The 27,902-nt window shown below is 37.9% G+C and overlaps 1 protein-coding gene across 3 annotated transcripts in view; it reads left to right on the plus strand.

Moving 5' to 3' along the window:
- The window catches only part of LOC124605480, a 136,674-nt gene that overhangs the window by 59,106 nt on the left and 49,666 nt on the right, over positions 1 to 27,902 (plus strand). The window contains exons 5-7 of one of the 3 annotated variants that reach the window (XR_006978650.1): positions 6,066 to 6,203; positions 19,343 to 19,487; positions 26,462 to 26,575. Coding sequence is in view for 2 of the 3 variants with exons in the window: in XM_047137199.1 (XP_046993155.1) it covers positions 6,066 to 6,203; positions 26,462 to 26,583 (260 nt within the window). In the remaining variant the exon portion in view is untranslated. Of the gene's footprint in view, positions 1 to 6,065; positions 6,204 to 19,342; positions 19,488 to 26,461; positions 26,584 to 27,902 lie in introns of those variants that run through there. The other 2 variants (XM_047137199.1, XM_047137201.1) reach the window with 2 other exon arrangements.

Below are 27,902 nucleotides of genomic sequence, written 5' to 3' on the forward strand. Positions count from 1 at the left end.
TTTCCCAAATTCATTATTAAAAAATACAGGGTCTACTTATATTTGCAGATTTAACTATTGCTGCTGAGGTAAATATTCTTTCAGTGTTTAGTAGATTAATATAGGGCTTGTCTTACATTTACAGATGAAGCTTTGGCTATTGTGGTTTTGCACAAATTTATTTTTAAGAGTTCTGAAGGGTAGAGTTTAGCAAGCAATACTTTTGTTTGAATAGGCTTGAGATTTCCCGATACACAGAAGTGCTCGTTACAGTATCAATCGTGTTCGATCAGTCACATGACATTTGACTCGTGGCACTAATGCAATGGATGGATACATGAGAAGCTATGAACTTAGCACTATGACATCTGATGCTCACCTTAAAAAATTAAGAATTTGGTGAAACACAGGAGGAAACAGCATTAAATTCTACCAACTCACAAACTTTTGTTGTATTTGAATATATTTTCAATAGAAGTTCTCAAACAGGTATGGATACCTGTAGACTTACATTAATTCTGCTTTTTAAGTAAAGGTAACATTCAAATTCGAAAATCTTGTCCTTCAAAACCCATTACATGAATCTGAACCCAAGTTATTATTTTATTTGGCTATGAAAAACTAATGATTTATGAAGTGTGTTGCAGATGAAAATTTGGTAGTTGTTTACATATTATGAACCACTACCAGCTTGTAATCAGTTTTAGAATAAGGTGGTAGCATTCAGATGAAACAAGAAAGAAAATTAATCCAAAATTAAGTATCTAACGAATGAAACAAATCTCATTAAACTGACTGCAATTGTTATCACAAGAATAAATTATAGCGGAGAGACCTGTTTTGGGGATAGTACAAAAAAACCACATTAAATCGCAGGACGAGCGAAAGTTCGAGAAGTGGTCTCAGTCATGATTGCAATATTTCATTTATTATTAGTTGCTGCTGTGACACAGGTCCTGCAACCTAGAAGATACAGATGTCTGTGTGTCATTGTTGCTACAGAAGGCCTGGTAGGGTAACAGTGACTCCAGCTTGTCTGCTAACTTTAATGAGTGTGGGGTGGGGAGTGGTGAGTGGGCAGCAAATTTTGTCGTGGTACTAACTATGGGAACTTATACTGTGTCCTTTAGCTTTTTATGAATGTCTACCATACCTAAAGTGCAGTTTGCATGAAACCATTTGCACTCAGAATCGAATTGACTTTAAAACTGGTGAAATACTTAGCAATAGCATACATTGCAGCAGGAGGTGGTAAAAGTCTAGACTGAGGCCAGTGGCACACTTACGTGTTTTATGCAGCAATATTGTTGATGCTCACCATGAGGTACGATGCAAATGATAGGGTGTTAACACTCTCATGTCAGTATAAAAGCAAAATCTGCAAGTCCCCCCCAAATAATTAAAATAAAAATTAAAAATTTAAAAAAATTGCAACATACCCGGAAGAAAGAGCCAAATGTTTGCGTCAACGAAGTTTCACGGCTCCACTGTTGGGATGAAGACTATTACAATGATGATTAAAAAATGTGGTACTGCAGATGACAGGCTAAACAGAAGAGGCAGTGAAGATAAAAATTAATGTAAACAATTTCTTTTGTGTATTTTATTTCTCCTTGTATTATCAAAATATAGATAACCAATAAATGGCATAAGTTTAGAATAAGTTTATGGTAACTTTTTAGGCAGATCCTCAAGTTAGTAAAAATTTGAAATTTAATTAGTCAGAATATGGTAAAAAATAAATTTTTCTGAAGGAGCCTCTTAAAAAAAAGGGGGCTCGCCTTAAATTCAGGGTCATCTCACTCTCGGATAAATATGGCACTTATCTCGTACCACTGATGAGCTTTTATCACTAAACTGACAAACTCTTGTCACTTTTAGTCTTTAATGAAGCAATATCACATACTTATTCACTTCTTGAGTAACTAAATTCAATGTCAAACTCAGGATTACTACAGCTATCTTCTTTTGAAGGTGTTGACTAAACAATAACACAGGAGAGGTGGGCTGAAAGTGTATGGTTTGTTGTTGAGTATTCAAAGCTGTATGCAGTAAGGACTATCTAGTAGCAACCACCTCCATTAGAACATGACGGGCAGGCTACACATGTAGGGCCTGATGCTCTCAAGCACCTAAACACTCAACAAGTATCAATGCTGATCAGCCCCAGATCTATGCTATTTCTGAACTGGGGCAAAAACTTGATTGTTGTGCCCCTCCCTCCCCCTGTTGAGCATTTGAGATAGGACATCAAAAATAAAAAAAAATGATTTTTCAGACATATGTTCATTTTGTGGCACATATCTTTCTGAAGATTTTGGTATATAAAACATATATGTTTGAGGAAATGTAAGACATGTTATTTGGTGTTAAGTGTGCCAAAGTGCAGTGCCACACCTCTTCACATAGTAGCTTGTATTATATGTCACTGTATTTTGCTCTGTGGAAATCAAACATGTATGTTTTGTAATGAAAGCCATCAAGCCTACATTCGGGGCAGTGGAAATCAAAATGTCCTGTGGTGCCTCTTCTGCTTCCAGTCAGCTGGTTTGACAGCATACCCCCACAAAAAGCTCACAATTAATACTAGGTTGGATTATTTGTAACTGGGAGAATAAAAAATCTTTATTGCCTATTAGTCACTAACTTTCTCTTTTGTGTGACATAAACTTAAATATAGGAAACATAAACCCAGTAAAGACGAGAGACAAGCAAGGCAGTACACATTTCTTCAATCCTTAGGTCCCAGTATTTTTTTCTCTATAATCTAGCTACAGGTTTACATGGCATGCTTTCCTTTCTGTGAAAGAATCTAAACCTCATCAAAGTGTGTCAAACATTCTGCTACATGGACAATCAAAATGACGTTGACTGATACTGGAAAAGCTGTTCATACAAATAGTAACCCAGACTGGTATGGTGTCTTGGTTTGTTTACATCTGTTTTGTTACGGTCTGCTAGATAAAACAAAATAGGCCTTCCTAATATTGCAGCAATTGTAACACATGCCAGATAAGCAAGACTGTTTTGGCACAGATGGTTATTTTTATCTACCTTATTTACATAAATAACACAACAGAATATGATTCATGAAGTACCAATATCAAATGCCTATAAGGCCTACTACAAGCAAACACTTTTATGTTAGGAAATAGTTACGCATTTCATTCATGTGCTCCAGTTTCTCAAGCAGGAGATCAAAAAGTAGTATTACGAAGTTTTTATACAAATGTGCAATCATAATATTCTTCCATATAATGTTTGTAATGTCCCCATTTTTTTCTCCTTCCTCATTCTAACAATCAATCTTGTCATCATTAATTCTGTAACTATTCCTGCATATGTCAAAACTTATTCTCTTGTTAACTTTACTAATCTTGTCAATGCATTTTTCCATGATATTCCGAGAGTAGAGCTTAAGTGGCTGCTAACCAGGGACTGTACAACTGGCCTTTAGTTGTGTAGAAATCTGGAAAAAAAATCTGTCCAAATTTCATTTTCTTGGACACACCAAGATGATTAATATGTAATCTTTCATACCTGTTATTCCTGTTAGTTGTCTTTACTCTCATAGTCTGAATCTATGGATTTCGCTAATGATTATAACAACACTGATCATTCGCACACCCAGTCAACCACATTCACTCGTTCAGGTAGCCCCATCCCCTTTTGTCCACAGGAAAGTTTTTTATTTCTAGATGCAACAGGGATTACCCTGGCAGAAACGTCACATACACTATGTATGCATTCGATAATCAACTTTGATTCTTTCAAAAACCAACTTAGAATGTGTTCAAAAATACTCAAAAGCCAACAGAGATACGTTTCAAAATCATGTGGATAATTGATAGATCAACATGCGCTGGATGCTAGGCACTTTTTGAAACAAGAGTTTTTTCTTAAAGAATATGAATTTAGCACCGCCTGAAATTGTCTCCCAGGACAGATACCCCTGTTTGCAACCTCCTCCCCTCAGATCCAGGTCTGGTGCTGAAACAGATATGTCAAAATAATAAAAATGAGATAACTCAGGGTTTTATGTTAAGGGGTTAATGGCTGTGTACGATGAAGGTGTGAGATATATACATTTTGTTATCTTGAGTTTGTGAAATGGAATCACACTGTGTTTAGGGCCCATAGGCAAATGCAAGTAATTGTAGAAAGTAACCGAAAAAAAAAAAAGAAAAAAAAAAAAAAAAAAAAAAAAAAAAGAAAAGAAAATCCCTCTCTTTTGATTTTGTACCATTGACACAGAGATGGGAGTTTTGTTTAGGTTCAATACAGATGCAGAGGCACCCATGCATTTATGCCAGTTAGCTTACATACTCTCATCTACAGCGTAGGTTTTGAGTCTTGTAAATGTACTTTTACTTTTATTGGCAGAGTGCTTGTGCAATACACCATGATGAGATCATAGAAGATATAACAAGGTATTAAGAAACTCCAAAATGGAATAATTGATTAAAAGCTTGTGGATTGTTGGAAGGCTACCTCTTCAATATTTTTAGTACTGATTGAGGGAGATAACAAAGAAATTTTATTACGGCTTTTAGAAAATGTTGACTTGACTGTAACCAGTAATAAGCAATGAATGTTATAAAGTGTACTTAGTTGAGAACAGTATGCAGCATTAATTTCACAACTCCCTTTGTCTGCTCAGATCTCAGATATTCATGACTGCTGATTTCCACCAGTGGCCAGATGTGAACCTGTCGTGTGTTTGTGCTCAGAAAAATGAAGTGTTGAGAAGATTTTTGTTGGTTTCATAACCTGCTGATTGTAGTGTGCACAGACCATCTTCACAGAGTTTTTATTGGAGGAAAAAAAAAAAAAAAAAAAGAATTTGTCATCTCTATGGACTATTTAATATTAGCTGATCTAGTTGCTCAGTTGTGGTATCATGTAATGAGCCTCTTTGTGGTATATTTTTCCATACTTTGTCTTCCAGCCCAGCTGCAAAGCCACCAGTATAACCATCCTGCAATGTCCAGATTTCATTGTAATCTCTTAGAGCCCAAAGCCTGTACCTGGACACATTAAATATGTAGTACTATGGTTTTCACTCAGACCCCCGCAGCTAAGGCGTAGTAAATTAACTTTTCACCATGCTAACTCTATTATGCTGCTGCACTGCACCATGTTATAAATAGTTACAAGTTAGTTGGCATTAGGAGTACCATTAATGTTTTTAATGATGATGACTGATGGTAACATGCAGGAGATTTAAACTTCAATGTTGACTTTAACAAAATCAAACAATGGAACATCCAGGATGGACTCAGCATCTCCTTTTTCAACTGATAACCTTTGAAACTACTAGTTAATTTTTTTTGTTCGCACCTTCTATTATTATTATTATTATTATTATTATTATTATTGTAGTAATTTACAGTGATTATCCAGATGGAATTGTTTGATAGTTTATAAATACACAGAGCACAGTACTGGACTAAATTTGTCACGAGGAAGTATCTCGTGCATTGTTGGTGCATGAAATTTTCTTAAGGTCATGAAAATGTCCAAGTGTAGGGTTCAGGCGGCAGCCATCCCTCCACCCCTGCTTATTGTAGAGAAGTATCACTATACATTTATAGGACACAGCATATATTTCCTGCATATGTCATGATCCTCATTTAATACAGAAGTAGCATGAAGTGATTGTTATGGAAATTATGTTCTACTCGGGTCCCAAAGAATGTGACGTTAATGTATTAGTTGTATGCATGGTGTCATAGTGCAGAATGGACATCAGAATACAAATGTTGATCCTTTGTTATAATGAATATTAATGGTGTTGCAGGATCAATTGCAACTTGTGTGTCCATGTAACTGTGTCTTTTTTTCTGTTTGTGGCCCTAGAGGAATTAATTTTCGTGTTGACTCTAACCTATTACCATTATTAACTACGTGTGACCAAAAAGATGATGACCAAAACACACTGCATGTGAAAATGATAACTAGTGGCAGTGCCACTGCGTCAAAAACATGAAATATAATATGTCAGTGGTTTCTTATTTTTAATGCTAATAATTTATGTAGTTATGGAAGTCTTAGGGCTGATAGTCACATTCAATGTTCCATTTTAGTCTGGTGACTTTGTTATAATGAAGAGTGATACAGCAATGGAGCATCCACCACTATGGAGAATAGATGGGAGAACTCTCCTTCAAAAATATGAAAGCTTTGAACAAAGTGGTAAAACTCTCTACAGGAATATTTCCACGGTAAGATATTATTTTAATTGTGATAATCAGTATGTAATAAAGTGGTAATAATATTCAAAACTGAATTGAACATCGGCAGTAGTGTATTATTGAGTGCACATTTCATTAAGAATAAAAATGTGTGAGGAACTGATTCCCCAGTCTCCACTCTGCCTGATTGCTTGATTTGTTTATAAAATATTCACACAATTGTGGTTTTAATGTTGTACTTGTTTTGAAACCTGAATCATGGACATCTTCATCTATTGACATTGTCTTGAGAAATTTCTGTTTGTTCTGATGAGATTATCACCAATCCTTCCTTAACTGTTTTTGCCATCATTAAATGTTGATTCAATTCCCTCAGTTTTTGCAGAGATTTGAACTTTGGCTGCCCAGATGATAATTAATGCCAGCAAGGAAATAGAATCTTGCACATGGTCATTACAGGATATGTTCACAAATCCTGTTGCCAAATGTATTTCTTCATCATATGTTCTCCATAGCTGTATCGGCATTGGTTGTGTTATTGTAGAGTATCAAAATTTGGCATCAAACAAGAGTGAGGAGAAGCAAACCACTCGCATGCAACTGAATAGTGGGTGGCACAAAGACACATGTAACAGATCATAAAATCATAGTAGTTTCTTTTAGAGCTTTTTATTCCTTCCCCCTCCCATCCCCTTCCCCTTTCTCCTCTCCCATCATTTCCTGCACCTCTTCCCCCTCTCCCATTTTTAAACTAGTGGGCATTCAGGTTATCCAACAAGGTATGACTGGTACACATGTGGGAGTAAGCATGACAGAGAAAATTGAAGAAGCAGAAATAATAATGAACAGAAGATAGTTAAATGAAATTTGCATGAAAAATAAACATTGCAGAGAACGTAAGACACTACTAGGAATGGGTTGAAGAGAGCTAAGGTGTGAGAATAGTTTGTTTATGGGAATTTCAAGATGGAAACAAATCATTTATTTCAGGTTAATGTTGCTTTTCCTCACTGAGGTTGTATTATAGTAAAAAAAATTCAACATAAAATAGTTTTTGGGAAAAGTATAAAACAAATTAAAGAAGATTAGCATTTAATGTCCCATTGGCTTTGAGGTCATTAGAGATAGAGTACACACTAAGAATATCTCAAGGATGTCGAAGGAAATTTGCTGTGTCCTTCAAAGAGGCCATCCCAGCATTTGCCTTGAGCAATTTAGGGAAACTGTGGAATACTTAAATCTGGACGGCTGGATGTGTATTTGAACCATCATCTTCTTGAATGTGAGTCCGGTGTGCTAACCACTGTGCCTCCTTGCTCAGTTTGGGAAAATTAATTCTGAAACTGAAATAATTTGCAACTAATGTGAAAGGTAACTGTGTCCTGCAGAAATAATGTATTCAACCATGAATGCTTGTGAACTTGCATGCAGGTAATGTGCGCTTTGCTTCCTGGCTTTGTCAGTTTTATGGATGTTGTAATTATTTGAATTCTATCTATACATTTTTTCTTAACTTTTTAGTCAAACAATACATTAATGTTGTTGCAGTCATTGCTGAACACCTCTGTTTTTAATAATTTGATATCTACATTATAGTAAAATATATAGTGCACATCAGAAGTACTTTTACAAACTTTCGGATTCCTCATAACATAATTAAAAGAAAGTTCACAGAAAATGGATGCTAGAATTGCTTCATTTTTTATTTATTAATGAGAGATCATTTTACAAAATTCTCAAATCAGAAACTTACAACAAATGTTCAAAATGTCCTCCTTTTGTTTCTACCCCTAAGCATATAATTTTTGGAGACAAACAGTTGCCCCTTTCATATATGACACTTCCACGACATGATGATGAAATTCTCATAAACATCAGGATTTGCTGCCAGCGATCTGGGTAGGAACTTGGCAGATGATATACCTCCATTGATTTCTGTCCCGGTATAGGTTTTTTCCTCTTCATTTCATTATACAGTATTCCTCTCCTATTGAGATCTTCAATATTCTGATCTGTTCATCTCTTCCTAGACTGCCCAACTGGTCTTTTTCCTGGTACCTCCATCTCCAAATTCTGACATGGAGTTAGTGTCAGGTGCATCAGCTTCACATGACCTAACCAGTTCAGTCCTGCAGCACTCATTCTTTCCTCCATGGTCAAGATCACCTGCAGGTCTCTCCTTAAACATTTGTCCTGACTCTGTCCCTCTTGGTGTTTTGAGCTAAAGAACTCCATTTAACATGGCTGTATCTGACTCTCTTCTCTCTTATTTATGACACAGGTCTCCAGACTGTATCTCATTATTGGCAGGATATATGTGTTATACATGGTCTGTTTAGTTCTTAAAGGCACTCCTTTGTCCCAGATTAGGTTTTGTACTTGGTGGAAGAAGCTGCAAACTTTTGCTGCTCTGTTTAAAATTTTTAGCTTGGCACTTCCACCACTTGATACAACACTACTGAGGTATTGAAATTTTCATGGATTCAACCTTCTATCCTTCCAGTATGATCTTACAAGGTTTTGGTGTCCTGCTCATCCTCATTGACACTGCCACACTCTGACATTCAACTTGAATTCCTTAAATTTTTTATTCCAGTAATCCATTCTCCTCTGAATCTCCATTTTTGTCTCTTCTCAAACGGGGATGTCATCAGAAAAGGCAATCTTCCATGATTGTGTCCATAAGTGTGATGAAGAGTATTTGGGAAAGTGAACTGCCTTGCTGAACATCTCTCTTTGTCTGAAATCATTTTGATCTTCCACTTCCTCCTTGTGCACTGCTTTCACAACCATTGTACAGTACCTGAATTATTTTAATTAGTGAGTCAGGGATATTATGTTTTCTCAAGCATTCCCATATTTTATACCTTGTTACACTATCATATTACCAGATCCTTTTCTTTTTCCAAATACTTTTTCATTAAATGAAGGAGGGGAAAAATGAGGTCTGTTGTTCCCTTGCTCTTTTGAATACATGCTGTTGTTCCTGAAATTGATGTTCAAGGATTTTTCACAGTCTCTTTTCTGTGACCTTTTCTATTACCTTAAAGGAATGTGAGAGCTGTGTGATTCCTAAGTCCCTGCTGCATTTCTTTTTACTTCCTTTCTTAAACAATGTTATTATACTTTCCTTTTTCCTGTCATTCAGCCCTTTTCTCTCTTTCTATGCTACTCTCAGCATCCGATATAACCACCGTATTCCTTGAATTCCAGCTGCCTTAATCATATCCACTGTCAGCTCATCCACTGCTGCTGTCTTCCGACCTTTCACGTTTCAGGGCATTTTCAGTTTCTGCCCAAGAAATTGGATGCCTTTTCTTCCTCTACTTTAGTGTCTTCAATGTCACTTTCTTGTTAATTTTCCCCATTCAGTAAGACTTCAAAATAATTCATCACTTCCCTTGTGCATTCCACATCCCTAATAATATTCCCATCATTTGTTTCAATCATTTTTATATCTTCTCTGTCAGGTCTTTTACTTTTCAACAACCCATGGCATTATTTGTGCTCATTCAACAGTCAAATGAGCACAATGTAGGGAGACAGGTATGTGTGTGTGTGTTTCTCCTACAGCGTGAGAAAGGAATTCCATTCTGAAAGCTAGCAAAGTAAAGCTCTGTACCTGTTGTGTGTGTATCTGTCAATGACACAGCACTTCTGCCTTTCGGTGTGTTGTCTCCTTTATTCCTAAACAATTCATTATTCATAAGAGTCATCATCTCCTTCTCGATTTTATTCATAGAATAAACATGTATCTATGACTGAGGCAGCACCATTCAAAAGATTGAAAATCTTGTTATGTCTACATGAGACATTAAGACCATAGTGTTGCCCTTGCCAGCTGGTGAAACTACTGTTTCCTTCTCCTCGTTTGTTGCACTAATTGTTCCTTGGAGATATTGGATTTTAGCTTTGTCTCCGTGGAAAGCACTCTACAGCTTTTGTGTTGAACCTCTTCTGCTGCTTCTGGTGGGAGAGATGCTCCAACATGCTCCACAGGGCTAATGTAATCTGCTGTAGCTACCATTTTCGGAGTGTGCAAGAAATTTAGCCATTTAGCAAGGATCTCCACTGTATCATCATCCATATGTTTGTCAGTGACATTAATTACAAGATGGCTCCCAGTATGTTGCCTTGGGTTTTTGTGCAAGCAATCAAATTTTGCTTTCTGGTGTGCAGAGATTTTCAATTGCATTGATTCTGCTACTGACAATGTCATACTGTCAACCTATTCCCAAGAATCAACAGAGAGTCTACCCCACATGTAAAGATAGAGATAAAGAAGCTCTTCTGAAATGGCATCTAGCATTCATCGGGTATCGTGAATTACCTCTTGTGCTAGAGCCAGGTTTGTTTGGCTTATAAGCATTTTTTTCTGCAGGTTTATTAACACAGTGTTTGATTTTGGTGAACATAGGTACGACTTATTCATCTTGACACATTTTTATGAAGGTCAGCATATTGAGAAGCTGAAATTTGTTCTGATGGAGCTTATCCTACTTCTGTTCATTGTTGGAAGTATCTTCCCCATAGAGTGATGTGATGTGGTCTCTTGCTTTTTTTTCAGTGTAATTTATTAATAAGTTAATAAAGTTCAAACCAATGTGTTTCTGTCAACACGTAAATGATATGTTTGTGGTGTGGCTACATGGAACGAAAAAGTTTGAAGAGTTCCTGGAACATTTAAAGTCTTATCCATTATAATATAAAATTCATGACAGAATTTGAGAAAGAGCTCAAACTATCTTTCATCACCATGTTAGTCAAGAGAAAATTGGACAGACCCCTGGGTCACAGTGTATGTAGAAAACCCACACACAGTGACCTCTGTTCCCGTGCCTTGAACCATCACCATCCATCTTCAAGAAATTCTTTACTAAAGATTCTGGTCCTTAGAGCTCAAACACTTTCACACAAGGAGGGCTTTGCGAATTTACACCCGTGAATAGTGTTCTAAAGGAATGGGTACTCAGAGCATCAGATTCAGCAAGCATTGCACTCAAAATTAAGAATTCCTGAGGAAGAGATTGAAACTGACACACAGAAAGACAAGCCAAGGATTGCTTATCCACTTTATGCTGGTCTAATATCTGGAAAAATGGGTAATTTCTGTGGAACTTGGCATCCTGTGTATTTCACTCCCATTAGAAATGTTAAAACATCATCTTTGTAATTTTAAACATGATCTAGGCCTCTGAAAGCTGGGTGTACACTGCTTTCCATTTGAATATGACATTTCTTACTTGAGGCAGGTTATTGGAACATTCAAACAGAGGTGCAAGGAACATCAGCAACACACCCAACTAAAACAAGCAAGCAAATCAAACAGTGGAAAGTCTAGGATGAAATAGCAACAGTGTTATGAAAAGGATGGATTGCTGCTTGCCATGTAGAGGAGACATTGTGTTGCAGACAGGCACAACGAAGAAACTGCTATACATGTAAGCTTATAACCAAAAGGCTTTCTTCTGAAGAAGCAACCACACACACTCATTCACACAATCACTAATCACACAGACACGACCACTGTGTCTGGCCACTCTGGCTGGACTAAGGACTCCAACTGTGGCTGATGGGAGAACCAATCTGTTGCAGGCGGTGTGGTAAGGAGGAGCCATGGGGTGGAAAAGGGGAGGGATAGCAGGGTAGGGGCACAGAAACAGATCTCAATGTGCCTTCTCTCTCATGTCACCAATTACCTCCCACATCCCCACTGTCTGGCCACAAAGGAGCACTCTGCTCATGTCTCAGTACCACCTAGGGTGGACACAACTGAATCACATTCTCCGCCAGGGTTTCGGCTAACTCTTGTCATGCCCTGAAATGAGGAAATGAGGACTATCCTTCCACCCCTCCCACGGTGGTATTATGCCATCAACCAAATCTATGCAGTACCCTTGACGTCCCTACTCCACCCTTGTTCCCAACCCTTTGCGTCATGGCTGATATCCGAGCAGTAGACGTAGGTGAGAGCCCTGTCCCATACATCTTTCCACCACCACCTACTCCAGTCTCCTATCCCATCAAAGGAAGAGATATCTGTGAAATCAGTCATGTAGTCTACACTCTAAGCTACAACAACTGTGGTGCTTTCTACATGGGGATGAGCTGTCTATCCACATGAATGCCGACTTACAAACTGTGGCCAAGAGACAGCTGAACCACCCAGTTGCTGAACATGCTGCCTAATACAGTATGCATTGCTTCAATGACTGCTTCACAAGCTGCACCATCTGGATCCTTCCTACCAGCACAAGCTTTCCTGAATTGCACAGGTGGGACCTCACCCTGCAATGTGTCATACATTCCCATAACCCCCATGGCCACAACCTTTTGCTGCCGGTCGAAGTGGCCGCGCGGTTCTGGCACTGCAGTCTGGAACCGCGAGACCGCTACGGTCGCGGGTTCGAATCCTGCCTCGGGCATGGATGTGTGTGATGTCCTTAGGTTAGTTAGGTTTAACTAGTTCTAAGTTCTAGGGGACTAATGACCTCAGCAGTTGAGTCCCATAGTGCTCAGAGCCATTTGAACCATTTTTGAACAACCTTTTGCTAGTCCCCATTACCTGCACTCAGTCCTTTTTTTCCCTTCTCTGCTGGCAGCACCTAGCAGCTCCCTGTCCACACCACATCCACACATGCTACCACAAGCAGCATTACACCTTTCCCCAACCCTCTCCACACTATCCCTATCACTCCCTGACCTTGTCTCCTCCATATTCCTGCAACCCATGCCATATTGATTCTCCCATCAGTCACAGTTACAGCATGTAGTCTGGCCACAGTGGGCAGAGGCAGTGGTCTTATATGTGTGTGTTGTGCTTTTCTGAATGTGTATGTGTTTTTGGAAGATGGCCTTTCGGTCAAAAGGTAAATGTATAGCAGCCTTCTTGTTGTGCCTGTCTGTGAAACAAGCAAATCAGCTGTTACAAAGCACTGTCTCAAAAATAATTATGATACAAATTATGAGGAGGTGAGTATCATGCTGTAGATGCCAAATTTTTGGTGCAGTGGAACTCACGAATATGGAAATAGAGATGTTGGAAAATCTAATAAACAGGAATCGAGGTTTCAGTCTAGATGAGGCTTTGTGGGGCGGTGGGTTGATTATCATAATAATCAATCATTAGTCATAGGAGGAAATTGTAATTTGTGTAAATATTGTTCGCTGTCTTTTATGAGAGCCTGGGAACTATTACAGTGGTCAGCCAGAAAGCGATGGAGAGCATACTGACCATAGTTCCCAGTCTGCAAGTCCATGTTCTTGTCCAGCCCATTGAAAGAAATGTTTCTATTCTCTATTTGCTCAGCAGGATCAGGACTATGATTATAAACGAAGATTTTGAACTTTAATTGATACATATATTTGGTAAAGTTTCACACGCCCAACTTTGTAATATTCATTACGTTCATACTGATAGTAAATCTCTCTATCCAAAACAGCACTATGAGCAGTTCAGAGGCGACCTCTATGGTAAGTTCCTACAAAATTGTCTTTCGCCATGACTGATGATAGTCAAAATAAATGTTCGCCACGAAAGTGGAAAATAATTGTCACCCCTTCTCACGCAGATTTGCTAACATTACGGGTGGCATACCAACAGTTACTTTTGCAAAATCTAAACGATCCAGGATGGTGTACAGTCCACGCGAGTTCACTTTCTATTATTACTGAAAATAAGCATTTTGTAACAGCCTGTCTCTGACATTATCTGAGGCAGCATGCACTCTGGCATTTGACTGACACAGGTCTTATGGTGGCTGTATGCGAAGTGAAGCCTAGTGTTGCCTCTCGGGCTGTATTTATATACAGGGTGAGTCAGGAGGAAAGGTACATGCTTTAAGGGGTGATAGTATTAGTGCTTCTGAACAGAAAACTTCATATGGACGTATGCCCTATTCTGAATGGTTTCCAAGATGGAACACATTTAATATCACTTTTGTATGTTTTTCTTGAATAACCTGAAAACTACACCCTACAGCGAAAATGTGTCACAGTACAAAATTAAACTGTACTAAATTTCCTATGAATAAGGTTCTATTCATTTTTTCTTCTAGAACTAATGGTTTGTACAAAGAGAGCATGAGAATGTTGAAAAACTCTCTCGATGAGCACACGTTGTAGTATATTGAGGTAGCAAGTAGAGACAAACTGTTTCATATGGGACACTTGTGGTCTATAAGTCAGGTAACTACCTCAAATTGGCCTACAAAAACTGCATAAGCTACAGCACATGCATGTTTTTGAACATTCTCGCACTCTATTCGCACAAACAATTAGTTCTAGATAAAAAACTGAATAGGACCTTTTTTGTAGGAAATTTAATATAGTTTAATTTTGTACTGCGACATGTTTTTGCTGGAGGATGCAGTTTTCGAGTTATTCAAGAAAAACGTACAAAAGTGATATTAAATGTGTTCTATCTCAGAAACCATTCAGAATAGGGCATACACTGAATGAAGTGTTTTGTTCAGAATCACTCAAAGCATGTACCTTTCCTCCTTACTCACCCTATTTGTGGCACAGCAGATGGCCACGGGAACAGCTGCTGTCATCCACCCTATATCCATGGTAGCAGTCTCTAAACGGCCACTTTCTCGGACACACAGTATTTTATAACAATGTCATGAATCAATTTAGAATCTTCATAATTTTTGTATGAATATAGTTAAGTTTGTTAAAATCACAGAAAAAGTTTTAGCTCGCTTGCATTAAAACTTTGCCTTCTAGAATTTTTAGAATGGAACTGACAGTAGCACATGACCTCTGAACAACAAATTTAAGAGACCTTGTATAGGTTGTTATTAATGTCAAGGTCCTAAAACGTGCTATAGCTGTATTACTTAATAGGCTTCAACATGTGCTGTAACCAAAACTTTCTAGCATTAGTATAGGAAATACTTAATCTACTACAAATAAGGCCGGCCGGTGTGGCCATGCGGTTCTACGCGCTTCAGTCTGGAACTGCGTGACCGCTACGGTCGCAGGTTCGAATCCTGCCTCGGACATGGATGTTTGTGATGTCCTTAGGTTAGTTAGGTTTAAGTAGTTCTAAGTTTTAGGGGACTGATGACAACAGATGTTAAGTCCCATAGTGCTCAGAGCCATTTGAACTACAAATAAGGAAGTTTTTGTTCCAAATTTAGTTTTCGTAAATTACTCGAAAACTTTTAGAGTTAGGTTAATGGGATCACGTAGTTATTATTTTCATGTTGAACTGAAGTGTCGTGCAAATTTTCACATTTCTAAGTCTAATATTTAGTGCCCTCAATTTTTCTTAAAACCGTGAATTCTGACCAACATTTTGCTTTAATCACTTTGAGACTTGTACCAGTTAATTTTGACATACATCTGCACATTATGACCAATATCTGGCTTCCTAGCTTTATTATTTAGTGCCACTAATTAGTAAAAAAAAAACAATGATGTGTTTAGGTAAAATATTGATCTAATCAATCTGATACTTAACTTCTAATTTCATTCATTATTATGGTGCAATACTTGTATCTTCTGTGCTACACACAGACGCATTATGGTGACATGACGCTACTAACAGTGAACTTGGGTAAGCCTCGACACACTCGCTCGCCTCTGTATCTCTCAGACGATACAGCACTAGTTTCACCACAGCTTGGTGTCCAACTCTAACTTATTATAGTCTCACCAGCCATCTGGGCATCGGGAATCAAAATCGCAATCTCTATATACGAGGGTTGGAACTTTAGTAGTGGCAACTATTTATTTACAGCTTGTACAAAATAGATATGTGATTCAAAGTTTTACTGACCTTCCATATAGTAGTCACCAACATTGTGTATATCTCGTTGCCAGCGATGTGGAAGTTGTAGGATACTCTTAGCAGTGCCATTTGTGTTGACAGTTTGAGTGGCGCGGTCTATTGCCCAACGAATCTGTAGTAGTTCTGAAGCGAATGCCATGAAGTGTTTCCTTCAGTTTAGAAATCAAGTTGAACTTACGAGGGCTTAAGTCAGAGGAGTGTAGTAGGTGGTATAGCACTTAGCAGCCCTATTAGTCAAACAAATCAGTAACAACTTGCAGTGTACATGCTTGAGTGTGGTCCAGCAAAATGGTGGTCAGGTCCTGCAGAAAGCGTCATCACTTCTGTCTCTGTGTTGTTCATTTTTGGAACACAATCTACGACCAGCTTAGATATAGAAGTGATGACACTTTCTGCAGGACCTGACCATAATTTGGCTGGACAGTGCTCAAGCACATAAAGTGCAAGCTGCTATTGATCTGTTTGACTGATGGGGTTGCTAAGTGCTATACCACCTACTGCACTCCCCTGACTTAAGCCCTCATAACTTCAACTCTATTTCTAAACTGAAGGAAGCATTTCGTGGTATTTGCTTCAGAAATGCTACAAATTCGTCGGGCAATAGACCGCACCACTCAAACTGTCAACACAACAGGCACTGCTAACAGTATCTTCCACATTGCTGGCAACGGGTTATACACAATGCTGGTGACTGCTTTGAAGGTCAGTAAAACTTTGAAACACATATCTATTTTGTACTAGCTGTAAATAAATAGTTGCCACTATTAAAGTTCCAACCCTCGTATAAAAGACTATGTCCTAACTGACTGACTGACTCATCATCATCCAGCCCAAACCACTAAAGATAGAAACTTGAAATTTGGAGAAGGTGTGGATTTGATACAGTAGGCTTCATTTAAGAAGATATTTTTTGAAATTCCAACAGTAAGGGGGTAATAGGGGATGAAGGTTTTTTTAAAAGAATGTCACTATTAAGGCAGTGTTGAAGCTAGACCTATGAAAATTGGTATTTGGTTTCTGGTCAGAAATAAAGAAATATGTGTTTGAACATTTTTGGAAATTTAATGCTAAGGGAGTGAAACAATGGACAAAAGCCTTTTTTGAAAATATATCATCATTAAAAAATTATTAATGTATTGTTAAAGCTACATCTGTGAACATTGGCATTTGACTTCTTGGTTACAAATAAGAAAATACTTGTTTTAGTGTTGTTGGAAATTGAAACCCTAAGGGGCTGAAACATGGGATGAAAATTTTTAAGAAAATATTTCATTACATTAAAAAAAATTTAAAACTAAATTTATGAAAATTGTTATTTCATTCCTCTGCTAGATGTAAAGATATATTTGTTAGGGGTTGGAAGTTGCTATGGAAAAATCTCCACAAGAATGCTAAATGCATGATTATCAAAAACTCTGGACTTCAGCTACCAGAATCACTTTTTGGTCAGAAGTACTTTCGGAAAAGACCATGCTTATATGGGCTTAATTAGCATGAAAAGCTTAGGAGATATGGCAGTTTGTGAACAACATGAAAATTTGATTACATGAAAACAAACAAAAATCTCTGCAGGCCATACAGTCTACAAGAGCAAATCAGTGGGTCTTAAGCTAGTCAGCAATAAATAGCAGTGTTGGACCAATAGTAGTTCACTGTCTGGTTGGAGTCCAGCAGTGAGTAAACATAACAGCACAACTCGCTGCACCTGAAGAAGACAACAGGGTCAGTTGTGCAAATACTGCGCAAAAAATGGAAAAGACAAATCGGCTGTATATCTGAAAGCACACCATTAATCAGTCATGATGAGAAAACAGGGTCACATTCTGTCAGTAATGCCAGTAAATTGTCTAAATTTTTGTTATTGGTTACAAACCTATGTTGCATTTTACTTTGAAATTAAATGAATATAAACTTTCATTAATAATTAAATCAAGAACTTGCATGTGCAAGGGAAATTCACGTATAAAGTTCGTTAAAATATTTTTGATGCACCTTGTATATAATTATATGCAGCTGTCAATTTGAAATGCAATTTCATTTGCACTTACATGAACCATTGGTGTGTGTGTTTGCATTGTGTTTCAGTCTTTGCCTTTGTAGACAATTTGCATGAAACATGGAATGTAGATTCCTGTCCCTTGCTGGTAACGCTGCATGAACAAGGCAGATCTTCCCTCCTTCGCACTGCTACTTGTGACACTCTTGCTCCTAGCTGGAGTTCTCTTTCTACATAGTATGTAGTATTAGTATAGTATTACTACTTAGTATAGTTTTTTAAAAGGCTACATAACTATATGGCTTGTGTAGTTGGAAATACGTCAGTGTCATAAAATAGTCCAGAAAGACTTGAGTATCTGGGTGGACACACTTCTACGTATCATGCACAATGTTAGTTGTATTCCATTGCTCATTTGTTTCACTATGTGTATTTACAGATATCTCACACTCTTTCATCTCTCTACTCTCTCTTCCTGTGCCCAAAACAATTTTTTTCATTTCCTTAAAAAAATTGTTGTATACATTTTTAGTAAAGCTCATGTCATCAAGAAGATTTATAAGAGAAAATACCGTGATAATCGTGCTATGAAATTTCAGTCATGGTGAGAGCTTTGACCAGAACACATCCATACTAAATGATTAGGTCCATTTCTCATAAAAATGGAGAAAACTGTAATCAGTATATATCTGCGTCCTCCTGCCTTAACCTACTCAATGAGACAGTTGCTCAATAATCTCATGGTTGTTGCTCACCTACAACATGCAGTCTGTTCACTGCCATTGTGCATTGTTTAATTCACTTAGAATATACCTTACTGAAAAGGATTTCATATGTGCTCAGGGAGGTAAAAGAGCCTCTTTTGCCAATGGTAGATACCACAGGATTATACTAGTGTTATTAATAACAAAAGAAGTTGGAACCTTCAGAAACATTTTTAAAATTTGTATTTACGGCTAAAGTCTTCTGAATTTTTTATTTGAACTTCACTTACGTAGAGGCCAAATAAGACTTGTGAAGAGAGCGGCTAACATTTATGTAGAGCACAGATAACAAAGAACTTCATATTTAAATGTGCTATTGTAGTTGTCTTGCAATTCTGACCAATTTAATTCTCACATTTATCTTATACTATGCATTTGTATTAAAAGTAGCAGTATGCACATCTTATAAATTTGAATTTTTTGTATCATTTTGGGCCTTTGAAATGAACAAGCAATTACAAAATTTGTTATCAGCCAGCTGCTGCTTGTGACATACTTTATAATTTATTTGATTTAAAGCCTTTAGCAAATGAGTTCTGGTGGTTATTCATGTGATTCAGGATGAGATGAAGTTAATTTTACTATCTACACACTTTTTTGTTACTTTCAGAGAGGGTAGCAGGGAATGGAGCGATCTACCTGCACCTCACACAGTTACATCCTTGGCAAGTGCAGAGTAATCTCCAGCTAACTCTTTGTGCGTTGGCATCAAGAGAAAATGAGGCCTGTATTTTGGGCATCACACCAAGCAACTAGTGAGGTCAAAACTGAAATGTGTGGCCCACAAATGTCAAAATGTTTTATGTTATCAATGCTGAAATTGCTGCACTAAGAAGAGTCATGGGTAATGCCTGTGATGGATCATGAACTTGACTTATTTTCACACAAACAGAACTGCTCAGCAATGGCATTATGTTGTTACAACTGTCCCATGTTGGTCAAGCACAAAAGTGGCAGGAGCTCAAGTGAGCATAGTGTGAGGCCTGTTGTTTAATTAAGTGCCATTTTGAAATACAAATAAAACAAGTAGACTTTTCTTAGCAATGTTATTTTTACATGAAAGGGTGTATTTAAATTACTTTTGTACAAAATTCCCACCAATATTCAGAATGTTTTTTGTGTGCAAGTATTTGAAATGACTCCTTCGAATGAGAATTCTGCTGACTGTGATATGCACCCTGTGATCCATTTTCTTATTGCTGAAGGCATAAAAGTCGCTGAAATTCATCATCAGATCAGTGAATTGTATGGAGAAGATGTTATGAGCTATGGGATGGTGCGGGAATGGATGACAGCTTGTAAAGATGACCATACAAATGTGCATGATGAGGAGCAAAGTGGCAACCTTCAGTTATTAACAATAATGTAGTGCATAAAGTTAGTGAAAAGTGAGAGAGATCAGATGCTTTACAGTTTCAGTGTCATGTGACGAGTTTCCTCAAGTGTCAAGAAGTATGTTTTTGCAGTTGTTGCCTAATCAGGTGGCAGATTTCTATGAGGATGGTATTTAAAAGCTGGTTGTATGATATGAAAAGTATATTAACGTACAGGCTTTCATGTAAAAATTGCCAAAGTATATTAATGTACAGGTTTTCATGTAAAAATTGCCAAGAAAAGTCTTCTTGTTATATTTTTATTTCGAAATGGTACTTACTTAAGAAACATGCCTCATATTTATTGGATGTCTAATGACTACCATCATTCCAGACAGAAAAAAAGTGTGTGGATAGGCAGCTCACCTTGTCATTATTTCAAACTCTAGTAATACTGTAGGTTGACAGAAATATGCCTTCGACCATGGCCTAAAGCTCATGAAACGAAAATCAGACAGATGCAGAAGCAGAACAGATGCTGGTACCATGAACTTCATAATTTTTAAGTTCTCAGTACCTATAATTCTTAGACATGTGTGTGTGTGTGTGTGTGTGTGTGTGTGTGTGTGTGTGTGTGAGAGAGAGAGAGAGAGAGAGAGAGAGAGAGAGAGAGAGAGAGATAGATGGCCTATGAGGAGGATGTTATGAAGAGCAATACATTTGATTCTCAGATCTCAGATTTTTCTGTTGTGATGGTAGATAAATGAGGACCCTAATGGGTTTCAGCACTGTTATACATGCGCTACAATATCCCAACACCACACATCACCTTAATCATTAGGTAGAGCTATAGCCTCCAATCAATACACTCCCCACTGTGGAGTGCATGCTCCCCCCCCCCCCCCCCCCCCCACCCCACCCTCCAGAAAAAAAGATGGTTCCCTTCTCCCATGCACAATTTTATACAACACTTGCAGCATGTATCACTTGTGGAAACATGGTGGAGCTCAGTGCTGCATGATGGGGCAGAAACTAATCTTCCTGTCTCTCTCTGCACAGCCAGATTAGTCTGAACACTTTGTATAAAGATGTTGGTGATGTCACTTTAACCTCACTATCTATTTGTGAGTTTGTACTCCTAATGGACATGGTAATTGCATGAGCTTCAGCTTCCTCAATTAGTACAAAATTTCATTTTGTATCTGGTCCCAGTAGATATGCATGACACGAAACTAACCATATCCAGTGGGCAAAAGCCTCACAGTCCCCACCTGGTTTTTGCCACAATGTGGACAGACAGTCCCTGTACTAAGTAGCTCCTCTCTTATGTGAGTATTACTCTGTTAACTCTCATGCTGAAACTTTGATCTTTCTGCATCTCTCAAGGTATCTACAGATTCGAAATATGTACAGGTATCCCCTGACAACTTCAACCTGGCTACATTTAATAAGAACCTGTCCAGGCAGGAACAAGTACTTCCCACATCATGAACACTTTGCAAAAAGTTAGTTACCTTTTCATTTATCTTCCCCGAAAATAATAGTCACAGCAGGAAAAGTTCTTACAGTAGTAGGAAGAGAGGTCATTGAATTTTTCTAAGAGTGAGTCTGTTAATTTCTTGATTTAAAGAAGCAACAGAATCCATGACTATTTGCTGCAGCAAGTTCCAGTATTTCTTCTTGTCAGGAACGTAAGTCAGGCATGTTTACAAATCAGGGAAAGACAGTTACTTAATGATCACTTGAAATACCTTTACAGAGGAAGGTGATGTCAATACAGAAAACAAAATTTATTCCTGTCCACAATGACACTCAAAGGGTGCTCATGGCAAGATGACAGCAGAGGACAAGTGCACATTGCTAATGAAACTTACAGTAATTTCAATGTGTGGAGGCAATGGTGGATATGTGGAGATGGTGGTGGTGGCTGCAGTGATGGTGTGGTGTGCCAGTGGCATCTGTAGCAACGGCAGCGAATTGACAGCAGGTGTGACACTCAGGACCCATATTGAACAGCTGGTAGGCAATGTGATGTCAACACCCGACGATGGCATGAAGTCCCTTCCAGTTCTGGCATCAATGACAATTGGCATAGGCTGCAATCCATCAGGTGGTGAGGCGGTGTGGCATGCAGCTTGGGCAGCATAGTATCAATGATTGGTTGGCTCTAAGAATCTGCCAGGGACATAGGGAAGGGCCAAGTGTGACTGAACGCATCTCAGCACAGGTGGCACTGCAACCCATGTGTGTATTCACACAGTCTGAGGCACATAAGCACATCTAATGCCAGGAACAGAAGGGAAAATATTTCATGGGAAAGTCAGGTCCCAAACCGTTGCACTAACTGTAGCAACCAAGTTTAACCGCAGGCTAAAATGATGTGCAGACAGTACCTCTCAGCTGAGGATTTTTATGCTGCAACAATCTGGAACAAGAGAATAGTCTGAGTACTGGTTCAAACTGTGCAAACTATCCCACTTCTGACAACAGTTGTGCAAGTTGGTCAATGAAAACGTGGTCAGGATCTCTGGGGATTCGTTTGTAAGAATGATTGGATAAAAACAAATGTATCCATTGCAAAACTACTCATTTCTCCAGCCTTATTCCTAACAATTAAGGGATACATCAGTGCCTAGGGAGGCCACTGAGAAAGTGAATGTACATGAGTCCAAGAGGTTAGGAAATGGGTGTCTATTCAGGTGAAGAGCTAGCTGGTAAGGAAGGTAGAGCTATAGCCTCCAATACACTCCCCAGTCTGCTCCCAGACCTCACATGACCATTTCCTACCCTTTGATTGCTGGGCTGCTTCTACCAACGCTTGTTCCGGGAGTGTTACCCTCGTAAGCATTGCTTAGGCAATGCATCACCTTGTCATATCGCCGATTGTGCTAGTGGAGTTTGCCCAGATACGTGAACAAGATGTAGATTGGTGCTGGCATCTGGCAAGTATCCTGTAGCAACCAGCCCAAGTCAGTCATGCCTGACAAGGAAATGTAATTGCTCCCAACGATGAATAAAAATTTTGTTTAAAAAATGTGTCTTCCACGCAGTCTGTACTGTTGTTACAGGGTGATCTGTATGGGAAACATGAATAGATTCTATAGATCATTACCACCTGGGACACATTCTATGTATGATGTGTTCTAATTGTTGGTATCAGAATCTCTGTTTTATTGAGTATGGTTTCCTCTATGTCAATTCTCTACTGAATATTAATTTAATTGCTCATGGAGTCACAACTACTGGTCTCAGTGTTGTACGAGGGTTGAATGAAAAGTAATGCCTCCACCTTCTTTAATTGGGTTTGGATGGGAATATTTTAATAAATCAAATGCAGAAATAATCATTAGATTGTGATGTTTAATTACCAATATTCACTTTTCCACTTAATCACCAGACAATTGGATACATATTTGCCACCGACGAACAAGTTTTCTGAAGCCGTCAGGGAAGAAGTCGGCACACTGTTTCCGTAACCACAGTCTCACAGTTCTCTCAACGTCTTCATCAGAAGCATTATGATGTCCCCGCGGACTGTCTTTCATTATCGGGAACTTGCAATTTGTCTCTGAGTGTTGCGACGATCATCCGAAATCAATCTCTCAACATTTTGCTTGTGAAACTCTGTGGTTGCTGTCACAGGACATCCAACTCGTTGTTTGTCATGCAGGTCAGATTTTCCCACCTCAACATCTTTAAACTTACTCACCCAACGGCGCACAATACTCACATCAACACAATCACCATAAATGGCTTTCATTCTCTGATGAATCTCCTTTGGGGTGACACCTTCTTCTGTCAAGAATTCAATGACTGCACATTGCTAAATCACATTGACTGACTGTCTGCACAGGGTTATGTGCTTTACACTGTAAGAACACAACCGTTCAATGCTAAGGCTTCCTACCAACTGGGGGTGTAGAGAAGAGGCTATAGAAGAAGCCAGTACCTGCCGCATACCAATGGTGCCAACTGTTGAAGAGATAGGAAGGTGGAGGCATTACTTATCAGTCAACCCTCATCTGTAAATAAAACTGTTCAATATTATAAACATCCTGCATCCAATTTATTTCAGGAGCAACAAAAATTTTACTCAGGATAGGTGACCAAATCAGTATAACAACTCTGAAATATTGTTACAGCACTTTGAATAGGCTGTGTGCAGAATTCCAGTTTAGGGGAGGATCTTTGTGCTTGGCTCCTGTTTGAGCTAGAAACATGTATTAGAAAGTGGTTTACCCAGGCTAGTAGCCATTTGTGTAGCAATTCGAACATTTGTCTTACTATAGGTGTTTTACAGTACATTAAGCAAGACTTGAACAACAAACCGGAGCTGGTGCCCAGGTAAGTTGTGCAAATGGATTACTTCCTTTTGTAAAAGATTGTAAGTGGGCTGAAATTAATGTTCAGCTAATGGCACCAGAGTGCCTCATTAACATTTTACATGCAAAGACAGTCATCCACATTTTGATTGTGCGTGCAGAAACAGTCACCCTTAAATAACTCCAGACTGTAGTGAGACTAATGGTTCAAATTTGGTACGCTGGTGTATCAGACCTTGGTCTAAGATAAGTTTTAATGTTTGAAAAAATCTTGCTTCATTTGGATTTTACATGCAAAAAGACACATTTTTCTGGGAGGTTATTGAAGTACAGTACTTCTGTACTTTAAACTTGTACAAATGAGCTCAAACTTCACATGAAGGTAGATAAATGGATGAAGTCAAAACGATTTTTATTTTATCCAATAATCTTTATCTGTTGCAATAATCTTTATCTGTTGTCAAGATACAATGGTTTAATGTTTTTCAGGAGTTTTAGAAGTGTGCCACTTCAATACATTAAACTTATATGAATCGGTTCAAACTTTGCACGATGATAGATATACGAATAAATTCAAAACAATTTTTTTTATCTTAAAAAGTGTATTTTTGTGATAAAATTGAAAAGTTGTTTTCAGAAATGTAGCTTCATTCTGATTTTACTTGCAAAAACCTCTTTTTTTACGTGTCCACTTCTTCTATGTTACAGACTTATGGAAATCGGTTCAAATTTTGTAAGAAGGTTAACAAATACATTTAATTAATTGCCATCCTGTTGTTTTGTGAAAGATTTATCCATTGAAAGGTTTATCCATTGTCACGATATAAGCAACATGGTTCAAAAGACAGTAAAAAAACCTGTACAAGATCAGCCATCATACGAATCAACAGAAATGTACATAAGTTGCCAATTGATGGCAATCTAATATCAAAACTATGGTAGAGTAAAAGTTGAGAACCAGAATGAAAAATGCTCTTTTCATAGGACAAAAAATGGTGAATATGTCTTGCGCAGAGTTAGAAATCTAAAAGAAGGGAAATAGCTTTTTTACTTCTGTGGCAGCTTCAAAGACATTTAAACCAAAACATTTTTACATATTTGCACCCTTTTGTGATTTAACCCTACTTCTTCAGCACAGTGAGCCATTTTAGACCCACAACCTGGTACATATATGGTGAGTGTAAGAACAAATAGACACAAATTTATGTGTTTCTACAGAGTGGGGTGCATCTACAATAGGAGGTTTCTGAGAAAGGGGGTGCATCTGTAATAGGAAGTATCGCAGGGAGATACATGCATCCTAAACTTTAATGCCACATTGTGTCATATTGCGTTACATGACAAATGCGCTATTGGACAACATGATGGCATGTGTTGTGTCATATGACACATCATCATCTTACTTTATTTCGCATGATGCATAATATTACATGATGTGGGTACTAATAGTATCAAGTAAAAAAGTGTGAATATGTCAATATATTTTGATTTAAATGTCTTTGAAGCTGTCAGATAAGTCGAAAAGCTAGTTTCGTTCCCTTCCTTTACATCTGTGTGTGTGTGTGTGTGTGTGTGTGTGTGTGTGTGTGTGTGTGGTGGTAGTTAATTTTCTTATTGCTTGTTCCTCCTCCCTGCTCTGAGAATTTGAAACCCAAAGCTTGAAATTCAAAATATCTAATATTTGAGAATGATTATTTAAATGGTATGCATTTCTTATGGTGACGATGTATAATTTGGAATAATTTATTCTATGTATTCATTTAGAAATATGAAATTACATACATTAAGTGAATTTTAGGATTAAACTGTCAGTCTAAATTGTTGCCTGCAACTATAAAGAAAACATGACCTCTTTCGGTATCAGTTTAATGATTAGTGTTGTTTGAATTCACACTACAAAGTAGATATACATTACAACTTGGCTTTAATATACATGGAAAAACAGCATCAGATCAGAAGCAATTTGAGTCTGTAAATTTCGCTTGTTTGTTTGTGTTACTTTTCATAACTGAAGTACCATTATTAACTGAGTAGACAGTATTTTTGCAAGTGCAGAAGGATGAATCATTTCCTTTTTTTCTTTTTTTACTGCAGTATACAAGCTGGAGTCCACAAAACAGGCACATCTACCAACAAGTTGCTGTGCGATTTGTAGTGCAAAATAATTTTGAAACAGTTGTTGAGTTGCAGAAGAACAGCATATGTGATGACCATCAGTGAGTAGCATATGTTTTTTGTTTGTAAAAATTGTTTCATCGTAAGTTCGTTTTAATATGTTACTTTTACTCAGTGGAAGATAAAATGTTTAATTGTTTAAATCAGTAAGATATGACATATTACATGCTGTATGAAACATCTGTTTATAGGGTGTCAGGAGGTAAATACACATAAACTAAGCAAAAGATCTTCTCTAGCTTCCAGGACTTGGTAGGAGCTATTCTGACAAAAGTTAGGAAAAAGGTAAAAGAAGTAGATAGAAATGATTATAGGATAATAGCATAAAGAATACATCTACATCTGCATCCATACTCCTCAAGCCACAGTGCGGTGTGTGGCAGATGGTATCCTGCAATATTATAGAACCGGTCACACAAGTGATTTGTAAGAAACCTCCTTTGTAGACTGATTGCACTTCACCAGTATTCTACTAATAAGCCAAAGTCTACCAGTTGCTTTCCCATGACTGAACCTATGTGATCATTTCATTTCATATCCCTACAAAGTGTTACACCCAGGTATTTGTATGAGTTGGCCGATTCCAACAGTGACTCATTTATATTATAGTCAAAGGATACTACATTTTGTGAAGTGCAAAGTTTTACATTTAGGAACATTTAGAGGAAGTTGCCAACCTCTGCACCACGTTGAAATCTTATCAAGATCTGACTGAATATTTATGGAGCTTCTTTCGGATAGTACTTCATTCTAGATAACTGCACCATCTGCAAAAAGCCTGATTTTACTATTAATACTGTCTGCAAGGTCATTAATATACAACATGAACAGCTAGGATCCCAACACACTTCTCTGATGCACACCCAAAGTTACTTCTACATCTGATGATGACTCTCCATCCAATATTACATGCTGTGTCCTTCGTACTAAGGAGTCCTCAATCCAGTCACAAATTTCACTTGATACCCCAAATGATCATACTTTTGACAATAAGTGTAAGTGTGGCATTAAGTCAAATAACTTTTGGAAACTAAGAAATATTGCACCTACCTGATTGCCGTGATCCAAAGCTTTCATTGTCATGAGAAAAGTGCAAGTTGGGTTTCACATGATCGATGTTTTTGAAATCCATGCTGGTTGGCATTGAGGAGCTCATCCTGTTCAACATACCTCATCATGTTTGAGCTCAGAATATGTTCTAAAATTCTACAACAAATCGATGTTAATGATATTGGACAGTAGTTTTGTGGATCACTTCTACTACCCTTCTTGTAGATGCATATGACCTGTGCCTTTTTCCAAGAAGTGGGCATTGTTTTTTGTTTGAGGGATCTATGATAGACTGTAGTTGGAAAATAGG

The sequence above is a fragment of the Schistocerca americana genome, chromosome 3, assembly GCF_021461395.2.
Source record: "Schistocerca americana isolate TAMUIC-IGC-003095 chromosome 3, iqSchAmer2.1, whole genome shotgun sequence".
NCBI lineage: Eukaryota > Metazoa > Arthropoda > Insecta > Orthoptera > Acrididae > Schistocerca > Schistocerca americana.